We start from the raw sequence: 17,104 nt of genomic DNA, 5'->3' as shown, positions 1-17,104 counted from the left end.
AAATAAAAATACTAGGCCCTACATTTTCCAAATCCCATGAGTAGAAATACCAAAGCACTGCACACACACAAACACGAGCAGCCGGTCCAGCGGAAAAGTTTCTAGAACGTCAAACTCGAACTTCATGAAAGCGTCTATTGAAAACGAGCCCATTTAACAGAAAAATATTGTATTTAGTGCCGTTGTGCCCACAAGAGCATAAGTAATTCCAATTCAGGTGAGTAAATAGTGTCTAATTAAGCAGTGGAATGGCAGTGAGGAGTTTGCGGACCATTAGGCTGTTGTCCTGTGTGAAATGAACTGATTTATCTGCCCGGTGCTATAGAATAACACTAACCATTTGTATAGTTGGAGTTTTCATCTCAACTGCGACCGGTTTGTCCAGGAAATCAATGAGTTTCGGCTCGTATCGATCAAACAACAGTTTTCCCCTCCCACAGCGCAGACATGTGTTTGGTCACGTAACTGTTATAATTTTCCTCGTTTTCCTCGGAGTGGGGATACACACGCCGTAGGGAAACATCTAACTGACCCCCTATTCGCCGCCCACCCAGCACATATATATGTACATATGTATTTAAGTTTGTAATATCAGTTGGCACACGCAATATGTACATACATTCATACATTCATGTGTTTGTAGAGATGCGGTCGTTTATTGTACAATTAGTTGGGTTGCGCCAGAAATCGGATAATGTGTGGGGGCGCGGGGAACAGGGGCGGCGGGGCAGAATCTCGCTAAACAAAAACAATTGGGGGCAAGTGGTTTTTTTCGCGCTTATCAAAAGGCCCTCCACTGCGCAGAGGACGCTCTCTTTTTTGACTCGCGAGAGCCTCCAATATTTGCCGGCGTTTCGGGCGGTGCGCTCTCATTCTTATAAACACGCTCGTCGGGAAGGCATCGCACCAAAGCACGAAAAAACAGAATAAAAATAAAGAAAACATCTACGCGTTCTTGAGTTTTAGAAACTACGCAGTTGGTTTATTTATTGGCTGACTTATAAAACAACTCGTGGTCAGTTTGTAGTCATGTAGAATCTACACACATCTGTATCTATTTACATAACGCCCATAATTCCGGCGGCTAGCCGGCAATTTTCGGGAGCGACCTTACTGCGTCATTGATTTAATTTTTATTTGCTTATCTGCCGATTAGAATTTCATTATATTCAGCGGTGTTTGGTTACGAGTTAGTCAGGACCTAGGGCAACCTTGGGACCTGGTACTTTGCTTATCTCGTCTTCGATTGGAAAGTTTCCACAATTTCGCCAGGTTTCACAAGATTCAGTTATGCCCTGTAGGTTTATTTACAAAACGATAAAATAGCCAGGTAAACATGTATATGTTTGTAGTCGGAACAGAAAAACTAGTCAAACGTTCCAATCGACTGATAATTGTCTTGTTGTTATTGCAGTTATACACACGTAATAATCGGCTATATTTCATTTGTAATTTCAGAACCTTCCAGAAATAGAAACCAAACGCATTTGCCAAGGAAACGTGGCCCGAAACTGAGCAACCCTAAACAAATAAAAACAAACAAAAACAAAAACAAAGCCCGCCGAAGTGATAAGAAAATTGTTATTTGTGTAGTAAAAGTGCAAAGAAGAGGAGACCCGAAGAGATCCCTCCGTGAGTGAAGTGTGCCTGTGAGAAAGCTATGTCCGCATCCGCTGCCCGATCGCGTAATAAACAATCCAAACTTCGTGACGATGAGCAGCTCGACATAAGCAAGGACGAGTTCAACCGCATCCAGGAGGCCTTTGGCCGAGAGGAGTTCCGTAAGCTGTTCTTCGACTACGTGGAGGAGATCCAGGACCCTGAGAATCGCAAGATCTACGAGGAGGAGATCACCCAGCTGGAAAAGGAGCGTGGCGTGGAGGTGAGGTTCATCCACCCGAAGCCGGGATTCGTGATCAAGACCGCCCTAGATGGCGAGCTTAAGTGCTTCATCAACATCGCTGGCTCTGAGGAGATCGAGAGGCCCAAGAACGAGGTGGCCACGGATCCATCGAGTGGCAGCCGTGGCCTAAGCTGGTCCATTCCGATGGCCCAGACCTCGTCACGGGATGACTGCGACGCGAAAAACAACCACTGTAAGGTGTTCGACGTGGTCTTCCATCCCGACGCCCTTCACCTGGCCAAGCGGAACAAGCAGTTCCGGCAATGCCTCATCGATACTGCACTGGACGCAGTCGAGCGCGAGTACAAGGTCTCCCTGGATCGCGCCAACCTTAAATTCCCCAAGCTGGACTACAAGGGTATTCCCCGTCCCACTGTGATACGCAAGCTGGCCGACAATCCCACGGCCGAAGAGCAGGAACCACATCCTCTGGCGCACATGTTCCCCACAAAGCCACCCGCTCCCGGGAAACCGGAGCCCCGCGTCCTGCCCATGAAAACAAAGCCCACTCCGGTGCCAGAGTTCACGGTGCCCAGATATTCTATCAAGCACAGCCACGACGTTGACTTGTCCGAGTACACGGACGAGCTGGATGCCAAGCTGCATGTGACCGTTCCTCGCTCCCTCGTCGTGGAGATCGAGCTCCCTCTGCTTCGTTCGACAGCCGAGTGCCAGCTGGACGTCACCTCTAAGTCCGTATACCTGTTCAGCGAACGGCAGGGAGCAAAGTACCGCCTGAAGTTGGACCTGCCCTTCTCTGTGGACGACAAGGCGGGCCAAGCCCGCTTCGACACGGACATGCGTCGTTTGAGCATCACGTTACCTGTGGTCCGGAAAAGCACCAAGGAGGAAGCCCAGATGCACGACACCTTGCGCCACTTCAGCCGCGAGGACAGCGGCGTGGAGCTTCACTCCAACAGCGAATCGCCCGTGGAGGAGGATCCTGATGGCGAACTCAGCGATTCCAAGGCGGATATCTCCGAAATTTGTAAGTTTACCATTATTAATACCTTATTTAAAAGTCGTTTATTGGGTTTTTTTTTTAATAAATTTTATCGCAATTTGGTTAGTTAGTTTTCTTTTGCTTAAATACTATTACGTTGATTATTAATATGAATTAAATTTATGTGCTCTCTTAGCCTCGCCCACTACTGCGACTGTGCGCCTCGCTAACAGTCCGTTCCTGAAGAACTCCGTGCACTACCAACTGCCAAGCAAGTTTGATTGCAACGTGCTGGACAATGTGATGGCATTCGTGCTGCACGTGCCCAACGTTCAACCGGACTCCATTGAGCAGTTGAGAGAGCAGCGAAGCCTGCACCTACAGTTCGCTACCATCGGCAGTGGCTACTATCCCACCCACTACGCTTTTTACGTAGAACTGCCGGCGGAGCATGAGGATTCCGCCATCGAGAGCGTGGAGGCGGAGGCCTGGGACAACAATGTAGTGCTCAAGCTGTGTCTGAGTTCGCAGAGCGAGACTCCGGCTAGCTATCTGGCCGGTCTGGATGCCACGGAGCTCAAAGAGTACCCAGTCCATGGGCAGTACAATGTAAAAAGCAGTGGAAAAGCAAACGCAAAGGAGAATGCTCCTCTCGATGTTAAATTCGTGCACAACCAGGAGGGCCAGGCCCTGAAGGTTACCATTCGCCCTGGCACAAAGGAGGAGGAAGAGAAGGGGAACCAGGATCAAGAGCCGGAAAGCGATAAGCAGCACCAGCAACAGTCGCAGAACAAGAAGGCCGGTAAGAAGCAACGGAAGAGGAACAAGAAGGAGCGCTCCCTATCAGAATCTGCCTGCGCAGATATGATCTTCCAGGAGCCACTGGCTAAAAATCCTGAGCTTCAGCCGAAGACTATGTTTAAGTTTCCGTCGCAGCGTAAGCAACGCAGCTACTCGGAGTGTAACGATAGCATCGGTGGCTCCCATCGCGGCATCCTTAAGCGATTCAGCCGCTATGGACCACGACCCTCGATGTCGGACAGCTGCTCCTCCATTGACGACTGCTCCTCGTACTCGTGTTCCGTGGACGCATCCGGAACCTCGCTGTTTTCTCATTCATTCGGCGGCATTCCCGAGGAGGACCGTTCGGATGCCGGGCTCTCGGAGAGCTGCAAGAAGACTGTTAGGTTTAATGATCACATCATGAAGCAAGTGTTCCGGTAAGTACCAGTTATAACCCCTGAAAATGGTTCGCAATTTTATAATTTACTCAATCGCTCAGACTCGACTCCAGCATCCTGGGTCAACGCAAGAAGAACCAGAAGCGACGCGATCTCAAGCTGCGGGCTCAGCAGCGTCGCCTCAGCGAAGGGGATTCCGTCGACTACGAAGAGACACGGGGCTCTGCCCTCAAGGTGAGATCAAGATCTAGTTAATTAAGCGAATATCTCCGCCGTTAGGTTGTTAGCTTGCTAATTGAATTAGAGGCGATCAGCGAAATCGGGCAGTTTGGCTTTATTTTCGTCACCAGGTATTAATATTGATCAAGTCTAAGACAATATTGACAATTAGTGTAAAAATAGAACTTTATTATTTGGCAGTCTGGTGTGGGATATTAAATATGTACTTTCGCATAATACTAATAACGTGTACTCAAATTTACAGCAACAAGAAAATCAATCAAGAAACTGTAACAAGCCGAATGGCGGGTCCGTGCTCCACGACAGCGGACTGGATCTCACTGGAGCACCAGGTGCCCACAGCAACCACAATGAATCGGAAGCTAAGAACGCCCTGATGTTTGAAATGGATGATTAAGATGTTATTTAAACCATAAATATATTCATATTTTTTGAGTGATTTAGAGGCATGTTTTCAGAGTTTTTAAATGCTACCTATATGTTATCTAACGCTACGTTTTTTAATATATATGCTGTAACTCCTTTTGTATCGAAGCAAATTGCTCAATTGAAAGAAATATACAAAATTGTATTAGGCAACACAAATCAGGGCTAAATCAGAAATCAAAATGTTAATGAACATCAAGTACTAAGTGTTATTTAATTCGGTTAATCATTGAAGCTGTTAACTTGAAAGATGAAATCCTACGCTGAACTGAAAAACCTATTATAGATTAATAATTTCATATTCATTCTCATTGAGGAACACAACTGATGTCTTACAAATTAGCAAACTGAAAGTTTTAAGTGAACATTAAGTGCTAATTTATTGGCTCCATGCTCAACTCACATAACAATCATAACATGATACACCTAAACAATATCAATAGTTAACAATTCCTCTAGTATTAAACACAACAGAATCACCCAATGCATAAGTAGACTATAAGCTTTGTAAATGTTTAGAAGCTGTGGCTAAAGCAATGCATGTAATTTTAACTTTTATAAGCAAGTTGAAAGTTAAAATACATTACATCCCTAATGAATGAGAAATCCGGTATATTGGCATTAGAAGTGGTATTCAAGAAGTTTGTGCCAGTGCTCGATTTGGTGGAGTTCTCTTCGCTTTCCTTCCAAGACGTAGAGCACTGGGCAGTCGAGGGAGTCACACTGAAGGCTGCCCAGCCGTCCGCAACAAGCCTGACAGATCTGTCTAGTTAGTTGGTAACCTCTCTCCAGGCGCGCTGTCTTATCTGATAGCACAATTACGCATTTGGTTGCGTTTTTCATGCAGGTTGTACAAATGCCTGCCTTGGTTTGACGGCCACAATCAATCACGCAGTTGGTGGTAGAGAAATACTGGGAAATGGTGGACTTGGCACCTCGTGCACCCGCTAATTCGTTGGCATTTCCTACGGCTGGCGTCAGGAGTAACTTCCTTGGCAGACTGGCAAACCAATCGTGGACATTGGCGCCTATGAGCAGCAGGCAGCGATTCAGCGGCGGAATAATTGCCTTGGTGATGTAGTAGATGGCGTTTATCTTATGACCCTCGTTGCCCAGGATGTCGTGCGGGCTGCGCACCAGGCGGATTAGTTGCATGCCTGGCGGGCCGTTCACTATTATGAAAGGGACGCGTTCACCCCGACGAGGCACATGTCGTGGGTCTTTTTGCATCCATTTTCTGAAAAAAAAGGGCTATGATACAATTTGGGAATAGCAAAGGAATATCGTCTAATTTACCGCGTGAGTTCTAGTGCTGGCACACAAGCCGTGGGCTTGTAGCCATTAAGGCCCCTGAATTCTTTGGCGAAAATCAGGTCCTGCAGGTTGGCCCTGCCCGACAGTAGCTTTGTGAACTGCCGGCAGACGTACGCCTTTATCTTGCTGACGTCTTGCGTCTCAAACAATATGCGTAGCACCTTTTCCAGCATTTTGGCCACCGCCGGACACCCATCTCGCCGTACAGTTTCTATGCCCTTAGCTTCGTAAACGGGTTGCGCCTGGTCAGCTGTCTCGTACATATATCCCACGTAACGCTTCTTGGTCTGCAGAATGCAAGGTTGGTAGACCTTCTCCAGTTTTAGCTTCACTGGCTGTGGATTCATTTCGGTGACGGCCTTAGCGATCTCCTCACCGATTCGAAAAGCTTCAGCTCGATTTCGACCAGGGACAAGAACGAACATCGAATCCGTATCGCCATAAACGACACGCACCTTCCACTCCTCGTTGTTCTCCACTAGTTTGATAGCACGCTCCAGGGTCTCCCGTCCTTTGGAAACTACAGTGTCACCCACTTCCACTGCAGGCATTCTGCCACTGAAGTTAGCGGCAGTGTAGCCATAGGTGACATTGGCCATCAGTTTAAGGCCCAGCTGTCTTGAGTGAAGGATCCGTTGAAGTGCAGAGCTATCCTTATGGAGCTTCATCGACTGCTTGACCATTTGGCGCGTGTCCAAGATCTCGGTGAGCATGCGCGGCAAGATACCTTCGCGCACTTCGCGCTTCACAAATACAACGCCGCATGGCGAAACGGTAACCAGATCGTGCTCCAGTAGCTTCTGCAGCATCTGCCGTGAAACTCGAAGCTGCGATGCCCCAAATTCGAAGGGCGTACTACCGCCCAAGTGCTCTACTCTACCCAAGCATGTGGAGAAGCAGTAGTTGTAGGCAATGATCATGCTGGGATACAAGCTCTGGAAGTCAAGCACGATTAGTGGATCAGCATAGAATCGTGACTGCGGCTCCATTATTAGTGCCAAATACTCGGGGGCTCTCATATGGGCACGAGCCTGGACGCTGGGTGAAAGTGGCACCAGATTCTTTGGCTTGGCGATTCTGTGAAGACAGAGAGATCATAAGAGTAGAATATTTTGTCCTTCTCAATGCTACCACCTACCTCAACATCATGCTTTCCACGCGAAACTGCGAGCCGCGCGATAGCACCTCGTAGAACTGAATACCAATGAGCTTGGCCATTTCGCTAGTCCGTCCCAGTAAGTCCAGCTGATCCAAAAGAGCCAAAGTGCCGCGCACTCGCTCCAAGTAATATTCCATTACTAGCCAGCGGGTGCAGGGCGAGGCGAACCACTCGGTGAGGGATTTGGGAGTGTGCCAGGGACATCGTTTATGCAAGATGTGATACATTACGTTTTCAAAGGTGTACGACGTCAAAGCGATCTCAGATCGCATCAGACGCCATACGTCCAGCAGAATGCGACCGCAGAGTTTCATTTCAACATCCAAATCGGTGAACTGCTCCCGATCCTCGTCCACAAAGTCTCGGACCTTCTGTGTGGGCACTCGGGACAACAAGGGAGCGATGTTAAAGCACAGATGTTTGGCACGATCAATCACATACCCCCAAGAAGACATCTCGATTTCGTAACCTGCAAATATATCCGCATCCCACCGTCCACACAAAGCCAACAGTGCCTCAAACGCCTCCGCTTCATTGGTCACAACTTGCACCTCAATATCCCGATCTATAGCATGTGAATGGCCTTCACTTAGCAAATCCTGGGCTGTATTCACCATTATATAGCCGCAGGCTTTGCTAGGAAGATTTTCATCCGGTAAACTGTGTTCGATAGCATAAAATAGACAACGAATCTCGTCGTGCATGGGATCTGGTTGTAGATCACCCCGCGTGGACACAAACACCTCTAAAATTATGATTGTCAGATGGTTGCATTCAATGTCGGCTTTCGCTTGCTGCAGGTTCTCCAAATTAACCTTAAACCCGAATGTGTTGTCCATGGTGGCGTGGCTAAGTCCAAAGCTGACGTCGTGCTGCCTCTCCTGACTACTACACTCTAGTTGCCGCAGAAAGGAACTACGATCTAGCTCCAACTGGGCCGCGCTACTGGAGACGCTTTGTTCGCTAGACTGCGAGCTTGTTGGTTCTTTCTCCTGGTTTTCATTAAAGTTGAGCCTGGTTCCAGGCTGAAGGCGATTCTTTCCGGTCTCCTTAGTTTTGCTACTTATCGGGGTTGCCTTGCCTTTATTCTTAGCTTGGGACAAAGGTGTAAGGCTCAGACTGCAGTCGAATTCCTCACCAGCATCTTCATTCCCACTGCCGCCGTCGCCTTCCTCGGCCGGCAGCATCATAGTGATTTTCTGCCGTTTGATCTTGATGGGGCTGTCTATGTCATCGGAAGACTTTTTGGGTTCCTCCCGCTGACGAAGAAGTTCTTTGGCTTTTAACCACATCTGGGCTTCTTGCCAGGTGGGTGCTAGCTGTGCAGGTTCGATTGCTATTCTTTGTTTAGTGCTGAAGTACTCCCGTATTTTTTGTTCTCCCCGATGTCTCTGCAACATTGCCGGACCACCGATGGTTATTAGTTGTTGACGGCGCCAGGAGGCTAATCCACGATCATTTCCCAGTACGCTCTGGAAGGGTTCACAGTCATTTAGCTTGTTTCCTGGGATGTGGAGTACCAGGAAGCCCACCTCCGTTACCTTGCTCACATCGGAGGGATTGCTGTAGTAGGGCTTCTGGAACTCGTACTCGGGAATGTCCATTTTGCGGCTACCGCGAACTACCTCATCGTAGGATGGAGGCAGCTCCAAGGGAGTAATCACGAAGAAGTTACTATCGGGAGAAGGTGGAGCAGTCTTAGGAGAATCCATAATCGTTTGGGGACTATCTAACACGTCACTGAAGACCGACGGACTGTTCACAATCAGCGAATGCTCATAGAAACTTCTCATTAGCTCTGGTGTGTTGCTTTCATTGCTTTTAGGACTAAGCTGAGGCGTGGTCTGGATCTCAGGGGGTCTTATTGCTGAACTAGGAGTTAATTGCTTGGTTAGCAACTCCGACCGAATGCTCCTTCGTAAGCGTTTCAAGTTGGGTGTTTTACGAAGTTTGGTGACTATATTATCGCTTTCAGTGTCGGACTCGATGGCCTCATCATCGCTTGTAGGATATGGGTTCTTCTCACTGGAGTTTGCCGAATCTTTAGAAGAAATAACAAATGGTTTCTGTGGAAAAAGTTCACTTTGTAACTTTTCATCACTGCCTTTTTGAGTTTTGAGATCATCCAACTCATTAGAAACACAGTTTAGCTGCTGCTGGGGATTTTCTGAGTTAGTGGAAAAAACGTTTGTTGTTTGTTCTAATGCAACAGTTTCGTTCAAACTAGTTTTAGTATTTTGATTCGGACTGTGTGATGGCCTGGCTCTTGTAAGAGGTCTACCACGGCCTCTACCTCTACCACGTGACTTAGTTTTTTCTATTTCGCTGAAACACTCATCGGAACTCTGGCATGGTTTAAGCTCAACTAAACCACTTCCTTCTGACCTGTGGGACTTTATCTTATAGGATCCCTCACACCCAACCATGGGTAGATTATCTTTAACTTGATGACGAGTACTCCTTCGAGGCTTCATAACCTCTTCTTCTGGTGGTAGTTGCTTGCCGTCAGCTGATTCGAACATGTCGGACAAACAAGGATTTCTGTCCCTCGGTGTAAGGGAACAAATAATGTGTGTTTTGTCCAGATTGCGTGTAGATCGTCTTCTACTACTTACAGGAGTACAACTATCAGGAAAACAATAATATAAAATGTCTTGCCGTATAGAATATAAGTTAACCATACTCGTTCTTTAAGATCACAAAACTGTCCTCAACACTTTTTCGTCGTAGCTCCGACATGGCAACTTTCTTCCGCAAAGAGATTTCTGGACTAGAAACAAAATGTTCGTCATCAAAAGCCCTACAAATGAAGAAAACAAAGAATTTGATTACCGAAGTTGTCCCGATCCTGGTCCTTGGTCTAGCTGCAAACTGAGGCGTGGATTAGACGCTCTCCCTGTGAAGTCATCGTTGCTTTCTGCAATTAGTTATGATTTATGAAAGTCTACTTCTAAGTAGAAGTTCTATGTTCTACCCACTCTTTGCTGAACTGCTTCCAATAGTCAAAGCCAGCGGGGCATATTTCTTGGCCGCACTAGTTTTCGGAGTACGTGGCGATTTGGGAAAGCTTTTCTGACCTTTCGGGGTTGTTGGAGTCTTTGGAGGACTCGACTTTGGCTTAGAACTGCTCGATTTAATGGGTGTTCTCTGTAAGCGATCATCAGCACCATCGACTTGCGGCAATTTAGTGGATGCTTCTAGTTCCTTTGATTCCGCAGGTTCCAACTGACTTTGAGTTAGCTTAAGCAACAGCTCATCTACATCGTCGAGGGCGGTGGAGTAGTCATGTCGGGTTTCTTGGTCTGCATCCTCGTCGGTGTCACAATCTTCGTCGAAGTGACCTGCAGCAGCTGCAGTCTCCTTGTCCAACAGCTCGGGTTTCAGTTCGACTACAAAAAGAGATCAGTATAATCAATTCAGAACAAAAACTCCATAAAGCACTCACAATTTTTTTGTTGTGACAAAGGAGCCAATGAACTGTCTAGATCCACATGGGATTCATTTTCATTTTGCTCCTCCAGCAGCTGCAACGCATCCAAAAGTTCCAAATCCTCCTCCCTCACTGAAGAAAAAATAATGATTCGTTAATTATCAAAAAGTAAGTTTCAGTTTTGGCAACCGTTTACCCACAGGTGGCATCATGGGGTATCGCTCCATGAGGCTGTGTAAGGCTTAGAATTAGTTCCTCATCGACTAGAGTTTCGTCCATGTAATCGGACTCATCCTTAGGGGTTGACAGGCTGACATTGCTGCTGTTGCCGCAGCTGACATGGTTCTGTATAAAGGAAGCATTAACCAACAGTTGCTGCTGATCCTGTGAGCACTCCTCCGGATAAACGGCGTTGGCTAGAAGTTTTTGCAAGTTGAACGTGCGTTTCTGGGCCTTTGTGCCGGGCAATGTGGTCTGCATGGTTACATTGGCAAGGGTTGTCTGATCTGACAACGTTTGCTCGGACAGCGTGGACTGCTCCAGTGTCATCAGCTTGCTCTCCAAAGCGGTGCGGTAGAAGATATCGCTCTCGGCAATTTCAATCTGATGACGCTCTTGTGTTGGCGGTAATTCCAGAATTGGCACCTACAATGGAAACAAGGCTGTAGGATCTATCAATACAACATGGATTCCCGGATTACCGCTTGAGCCTTCTCGGCATCGTCAGCATCGGTGTGCTTCTCGACAAGTTTTTGTCGGCGCAGTTTCTCATCATTCCAGATGGCCTCAATGCCTGGGTTAGTGTGATTGCTCTTGCTCTTTGCCACCAGCTGGAACCGATTCAGTATGAAGTTTGAGCTGACATCCACCTCTAAGGCACTGCAGGCCATTTTCTTCGCGCTTATGAGGTCCAGCAGCTGCGCTGGCTTGACATTCGCGTAGGGGATTTCTAAAGGGTAGATAGGTAAGTTTGCAACTTGAAGAGATTATGTACCCAGCTTACCCTCATCTTCATGGCTGCGTCGGAACTTGAGAACCTCCAGCGGGACATGCACATAGCTCATCCCGTACAGATTGTAGTCGATCATAAACTGCAAGATATAGGGCACATGTGACTCGTGCGGACTGAAGTTTTTGCTCAGGATAGCACCGCTTTGGAGAAGGTTGGCGGCGCGGCGAACGAACCGGGGATTGAACATGTAGATCTTGAGGAACTGGTGTTCCACGCGATGGTAGCCATAGAAGGGTCTGCAAAGGTATGTCGGCTAAAGATTTACACCAAGAAGACGTTTAGGAAGAACTCACATGCCTTTGACCAACTGAATTTTGAACACATGCTGGGCGTTGGAGCTGCCTTGACCCAGGGATATGTTGATGGCCTTGTCTAGGTGCATGGCTATCTGCAGAATGCCCCGCTCCAGGCACTCAAAATCCCTCTTGTCGTACGGAATGTAGAAATAGGGGAACACGCCGTGTACATGCATGCAGGTTTTCTGGCCTCTGGAGTTGCCGCCAAAAACCCGAATCACTGGTACCTGTAATAAAATAGATCGTTATCCCAGTCTTTCAAGAGTGGTGAAATAGAACGGCTCACCCGCTTGATCTCTTTGCCGCGCAGCTCCGAATAGCAAGGATCCATGCCGAACTGCGGCTTCTCCATATAGAAATCCGCGATGACGAGGCGGACGGAGTATACTCCGTCGATTCCCTCTGCTGCGGCTGCCATTTCGGATAATACATAGATTTGTTTTCGCGGAGATATTTGTTTTCAATTCAATTCAAATTAGAGTGACCCAGAATCGAAAAAACATCGGTCTATCGATTGCTGCTATATGAATTCAAACTGAATGCATTTAAACATAAAATAATTATTAAAAAAAATTTTAATTTAAGAGAATATATTTAGAATTGAACTACTTAAGAAAAAAATTGTTAAAAATAAATAGCATCTTAAAGCCCTTATACAAAATTAAGTAGTTTTATACTTTTACTTTTTTATAAATTATTCCGAAATTTTAAAAAGTATCCTCTTAGTAAGATCTTACAGTCAATGCATATCTCAAGCTGTTTTGTACCTGGGACCTTCAAGCAGTCAAACCCTTTACATGAATGCTTTATCATAATTTTCCAAAATAATTAAAAGTTTTAAATTCGATTCTAATCGATTTATTTCAGGCTAAACTTAATTGAAGTGTGACCTTCGCAGTCTGCTGGCAAAATACCCACCTACCCACCGTCACCCCCGCAGGAACCCACACATAGTTTGCGAAAAAAGCTCCAGAAAAAGGAAAAAGCGGCAGTCGTAATAGCGAACTGAAACTGAACGAGAGGAAAAGTGAATAGGCAGCAGAAACTCAACCATGTCGAAGATTGGAATTAACGGATTTGGCCGCATCGGCCGTCTGGTGCTCCGCGCCGCCATCGATAAGGGCGCCTCTGTGGTGGCCGTCAACGATCCCTTCATCGATGTCAACTACATGGTGTATCTCTTCAAATTCGACTCGACTCACGGTCGTTTCAAGGGCACCGTTGCGGCTGAGGGCGGATTCCTGGTGGTGAACGGCCAGAAGATCACCGTGTTCAGCGAACGCGACCCCGCCAACATCAACTGGGCCAGCGCTGGAGCCGAGTATGTGGTGGAGTCCACCGGAGTGTTCACCACCATCGACAAGGCGTCCACCCACTTGAAGGGCGGTGCCAAGAAGGTCATCATCTCGGCCCCATCCGCCGATGCGCCCATGTTCGTGTGCGGTGTGAACCTGGACGCCTACAGCCCCGACATGAAGGTGGTCTCCAACGCCTCGTGCACCACCAACTGCCTGGCTCCCCTGGCCAAGGTCATCAATGACAACTTCGAGATCGTCGAGGGTCTGATGACCACCGTGCACGCCACCACTGCCACCCAGAAGACCGTCGACGGTCCCTCTGGCAAACTGTGGCGCGATGGACGTGGCGCCGCCCAGAACATCATCCCGGCCGCCACCGGAGCAGCCAAGGCTGTGGGCAAGGTCATCCCGGCCCTGAATGGAAAGCTGACCGGCATGGCTTTCCGCGTTCCCACTCCCAATGTCTCCGTCGTGGACCTTACTGTCCGCCTGGGCAAGGGAGCCAGCTATGACGAAATCAAGGCTAAGGTCGAGGAGGCCTCCAAGGGACCCCTGAAGGGAATCCTGGGCTACACCGACGAGGAGGTGGTCTCCACCGACTTCCTCAGCGACACCCATTCGTCGGTCTTCGACGCCAAGGCTGGCATTTCGCTGAACGACAAGTTCGTCAAGCTTATCTCGTGGTACGACAACGAGTTCGGTTACTCCAACCGCGTCATCGACCTCATCAAGTATATGCAGAGCAAGGACTAAACGCCACTATCGTACAAATCCGGGGCCCAGCAGCTGGTCAGGAATCACTGTTGCATAATCCAAAAGGCGCGCAATTCAAATTGCTTTTCTTGGTTAGCTCTTAAAGTTACCATTCAAATGCACAAAATAGCCATAACTACGCAAATCTATTTATTGTTGTTAAATAAAGTATCGCCCTGTTACTGTATTTAAATGCCAGCTATTTAAAAAATAAAACTTGTGCATAGAATGAACTTTGCTTGTGTAAGCCCAAGGGCGTGTGAAGGTTATATCAGGGCATCGACAGATAGACTTGCTGAGATATGCAATATATACGTAAAAAGTATCTCTGCTTCGCCTGGGAGCCACGCAAAACTCAAAGGAACGACGTTTCTATTTATGTACATATGTTGTTGCCAATTCTGGGAGTCTGCAATTCACAGATAACAAACATACATATTTTCTTATCGCTGCACTTTGAAACCTGTGCGGATGCTGTTTGTTTGCCTTTGATTCTTGGGCAAAACAACATACATATGTATGTATATAAAACATATAATTGAACTCAGCCTATATATACATACATTTTTTCTTTTTTTTTTTTGGTGGAAGGATGTTTTGTTGTCATATATCGACCTGCATTCTTATACAAAGCGGCATTCTTATGAGTATAACCAAGGTCATGGAAGGTCATATGCTGTTTTGTACATAGCTTTTTCGCATTTCAGAATCGAATCGATTAGTATCAGCCAGGGCTGCAAAGCGCGGGATATTTGAAAATGCTGTCATTCCAAACACTTTAGTCGAGTTCCTCCACTATCAAAATAGAATACAAATAGAAAAAACAAATAGTAAAATGACAGCAAACATTCACTCATTTTTTAAAAGTGTGGTTGTTGGAGTGGGCGTAGCAGTGCAATTTTGGGCTAAATATAATAATTTATAAATATAATAAAATTTAAAACAATCTAAACATTATGGGCGTGGACGTTTTGGCGGTTTGTGGGAGTTAAACGGCTATATAAAGATGGCGAACCAAGTAAAAAAATTATTTTAACAAATCGTACGGCCAGTTTTCATTTTTATGATCTTACAAATATTTTAGAAATATAATATAACCGTTCAAGATGTAGTCCACAATATTAAATATAATTATTGCAGATTTAACAAAGCGATAAGCGTTAATAAAGACAGTATATAACTTATTCGTAGATGTGTACGTGTTTTTAATAAACTCACGATTGGCACAAACCAAATTCCATTCCAAATGCATCATATGAAATTTACAAAAATACTTTTGATTTGCATGTCGGGATACGTCGGTGGAAGCACATCCTTGATCATCCTTCGAAAGGCCTTTTGCACCGCATCTATCGACATTCCAAGGCAGCCTGAATGTAGTTTTTAATTTAATAAAAACATTTGCTTTTTCTACGATGAGGGAATGTTATTAAAAATTGAGTAAACGGATTGGAGAAGGTGGCCTACCTTTGTGGCACAGAGGATGAGGACTGCGCTAGTGATGGTGTGTATGGCCGCAAAGTGAATTCCAAAACTGTAGGATATCTCTGATTCGAAATTAGTAGTGCCCGTTTTTGAACTTTTAACTCGCTTAAGTTGCGGTTAAGTTTTAAAAGTAGCAGTGCATCCTACTACATATATATTATTATTTTAAATCATCAATCAATTTTTATTGAACTCTAGAAAAGGTGTAATTTGCCCTGAAGGAATGATAAGAAATCACATCGTTCCACGTTTGATTCAAATAGCTCATAATAAGCTTTTACATTCAAGCTATCTAATCTTCCTTTAATCATATTTGTTTTCATATTGCAAGAGATAACAATCTCTATATATCTATATGTGATTAATGAAATCCTTCTTGTCGGACAAGGTGGTATATGCAGGTGGCCCCTCCTTGCGCATCCTGTCGAAGGCCTTTTGCACCGAGTACAAGGCGCAGCCGAGATAGACTGAAGGGCAGGATTTAGTTTAAATAGCTGCTTAATTTCTGTGTGCTAACTCCCTACCTGTGAACGGAACCACCATCGCCGGTATGAATATCCACTCTCTTCCCTGGACTATCAGTATAATGAGCAGGTAAACCATCAAGTACATAAAGAATCCTGTGGTTATCATCCACGGCACAAAAAACTTGTGCCTTTGCTGTATTGCGCAAAGAGATAAGAGATACATAAGATAATGCACTGGGCACTGTCCACTTCACTTACCTTTACAGCTCCCACTATGAGAACTAGGCTGCCCAATATCTGCAGAGACGAAATGTGTATTCCCAGTTCGTAGAGTCCCTCTAAAACGAAATAGCACTATGCATCGCAAAGATCTCTCAGAATAGTGTGTATATAGGCCTACGTCTCCAGAAGTAATCGTCCATCAAAGCCAAATAGGTTATGGCAAAGGCTATGGACAGGCAGCCCGAGCAGATGATTCCTCCTTTGGTGTCCAGCTTCAACATGTTTCCGATCCCACAGAGAACCTGGCAGAGTGCCGATTATTTCACAACTGATTGGGAGTACTCGTGGTAGTGAGTAGTTGGATGAGCAAGCTTTTGCCGCAGACCTTATCTTATCTTGTTGTAGCTCCACCATCGCACTACCAACCATTGAAAACCTTTGTTCGTTAGTGTATAATTTTATTTTTATTGAAGGATTTGCTTATTATTGCTTCGACTGGCCAGCAAGCTGAGCCTTCCACGCGGGCTTTTCAATGCGGTCCCAGCTAGTTGGCTACACCATTTTACAATGATATATGATCTCGAGTCGATTACTTTAAATAATGCAATGAAATTGATTAGCTAACAAATTGAGTGGCGAGTGTGCTAAAATTTGTTAATTGTAAAATTTGTAACATGCATTTTTACTATTTGGTTTTCTTGCATCTTTAACTAGTATAATTAGGTATAAAAAAATGTTACTGCAATAGCGCCTTGCACCCCACCCACGGCATTGCTTCATATGTATTGATGTATAATTATTCGATTTTCAGTTAACTCGCTTTATAAACTGCAAAATGTAGCATATTTTAGAAAACTTTCGAGGCGTAATTCTGCGTGAGAATTGTTTAATTTGAGTTAAGTGGCGGTAGATTAGTTAAGGTAGACTTTAGAAACGGCAAACTTCGCCTCCCCCTGGTGTTATCAAGTTAGTCAA

The 17,104-nt window shown here is 45.9% G+C and overlaps 4 protein-coding genes across 7 annotated transcripts; 2 read left to right on the top strand and 2 right to left on the bottom strand.

Annotated features, from left to right (window-relative positions):
• Window positions 1–55: 55 nt before the first annotated feature.
• Window positions 56–5,299, top strand: LOC6528481 (protein kintoun). Of its 3 annotated transcripts, none has more exons than XM_015198859.3 (5): window positions 56–217; window positions 1,459–2,891; window positions 3,043–4,066; window positions 4,129–4,261; window positions 4,512–5,299. In XM_015198859.3, the coding sequence occupies exons 2-5, from the start codon at window positions 1,661–1,663 to the stop codon at window positions 4,662–4,664; spliced, it is 2,541 nt and encodes an 846-aa protein (XP_015054345.1). In that variant the 5' UTR covers window positions 56–217; window positions 1,459–1,660; the 3' UTR covers window positions 4,665–5,299. The 3 variants fall into 3 exon arrangements, with proteins under 3 accessions (XP_015054345.1, XP_002089527.1, XP_039226282.1); XM_002089491.3 differs by lacking the exon at window positions 56–217 and adding an exon at window positions 876–1,015; XM_039370348.2 differs by lacking the exon at window positions 56–217 and adding an exon at window positions 1,154–1,330.
• Window positions 5,048–12,386, bottom strand: LOC6528480 (DNA polymerase zeta catalytic subunit). 2 transcript variants are annotated; one of them, XM_002089490.3, is made up of 12 exons: window positions 12,191–12,386; window positions 11,902–12,131; window positions 11,600–11,844; window positions 11,298–11,545; window positions 10,797–11,241; window positions 10,612–10,728; window positions 10,145–10,555; window positions 9,999–10,083; window positions 9,850–9,936; window positions 7,146–9,791; window positions 5,990–7,084; window positions 5,048–5,930 (listed from the first exon to the last, which is right to left on the bottom strand). In XM_002089490.3, exons 1-12 carry the CDS (start codon window positions 12,320–12,322, stop codon window positions 5,315–5,317), a joined length of 6,357 nt encoding a protein of 2,118 aa, XP_002089526.2. In that variant the 5' UTR covers window positions 12,323–12,386; the 3' UTR covers window positions 5,048–5,314. The 2 variants fall into 2 exon arrangements, with proteins under 2 accessions (XP_002089526.2, XP_015053958.1); XM_015198472.2 differs by lacking the exons at window positions 11,298–11,545; window positions 11,600–11,844; window positions 11,902–12,131; window positions 12,191–12,386 and having other exon boundaries at window positions 10,793–10,956.
• Window positions 12,387–12,880: 494 nt separating this feature from the next.
• On the top strand, window positions 12,881–14,188 carry LOC6528479 (glyceraldehyde-3-phosphate dehydrogenase 1). Its single transcript, XM_002089489.3, has one exon. The coding sequence runs from the start codon at window positions 12,957–12,959 to the stop codon at window positions 13,953–13,955; it is 999 nt and encodes a 332-aa protein (XP_002089525.1). The 5' UTR covers window positions 12,881–12,956; the 3' UTR covers window positions 13,956–14,188.
• Window positions 14,189–15,422: 1,234 nt separating this feature from the next.
• On the bottom strand, window positions 15,423–16,465 carry LOC6528478. Its single transcript, XM_002089488.4, has 4 exons — window positions 16,308–16,465; window positions 16,166–16,245; window positions 15,965–16,100; window positions 15,423–15,907 (listed from the first exon to the last, which is right to left on the bottom strand). Exons 1-4 carry the CDS (start codon window positions 16,408–16,410, stop codon window positions 15,792–15,794), a joined length of 435 nt encoding a protein of 144 aa, XP_002089524.1. The 5' UTR covers window positions 16,411–16,465; the 3' UTR covers window positions 15,423–15,791.
• Window positions 16,466–17,104: the final 639 nt, after the last annotated feature.

The sequence above is a fragment of the Drosophila yakuba genome, chromosome 2L, assembly GCF_016746365.2.
Source record: "Drosophila yakuba strain Tai18E2 chromosome 2L, Prin_Dyak_Tai18E2_2.1, whole genome shotgun sequence".
NCBI classification, from domain to species: Eukaryota; Metazoa; Arthropoda; class Insecta; order Diptera; family Drosophilidae; genus Drosophila; species Drosophila yakuba.
The sequence above is the reverse complement of the archived record's forward strand: the minus strand, read 5'-3'. Positions and strand labels throughout refer to the sequence as shown.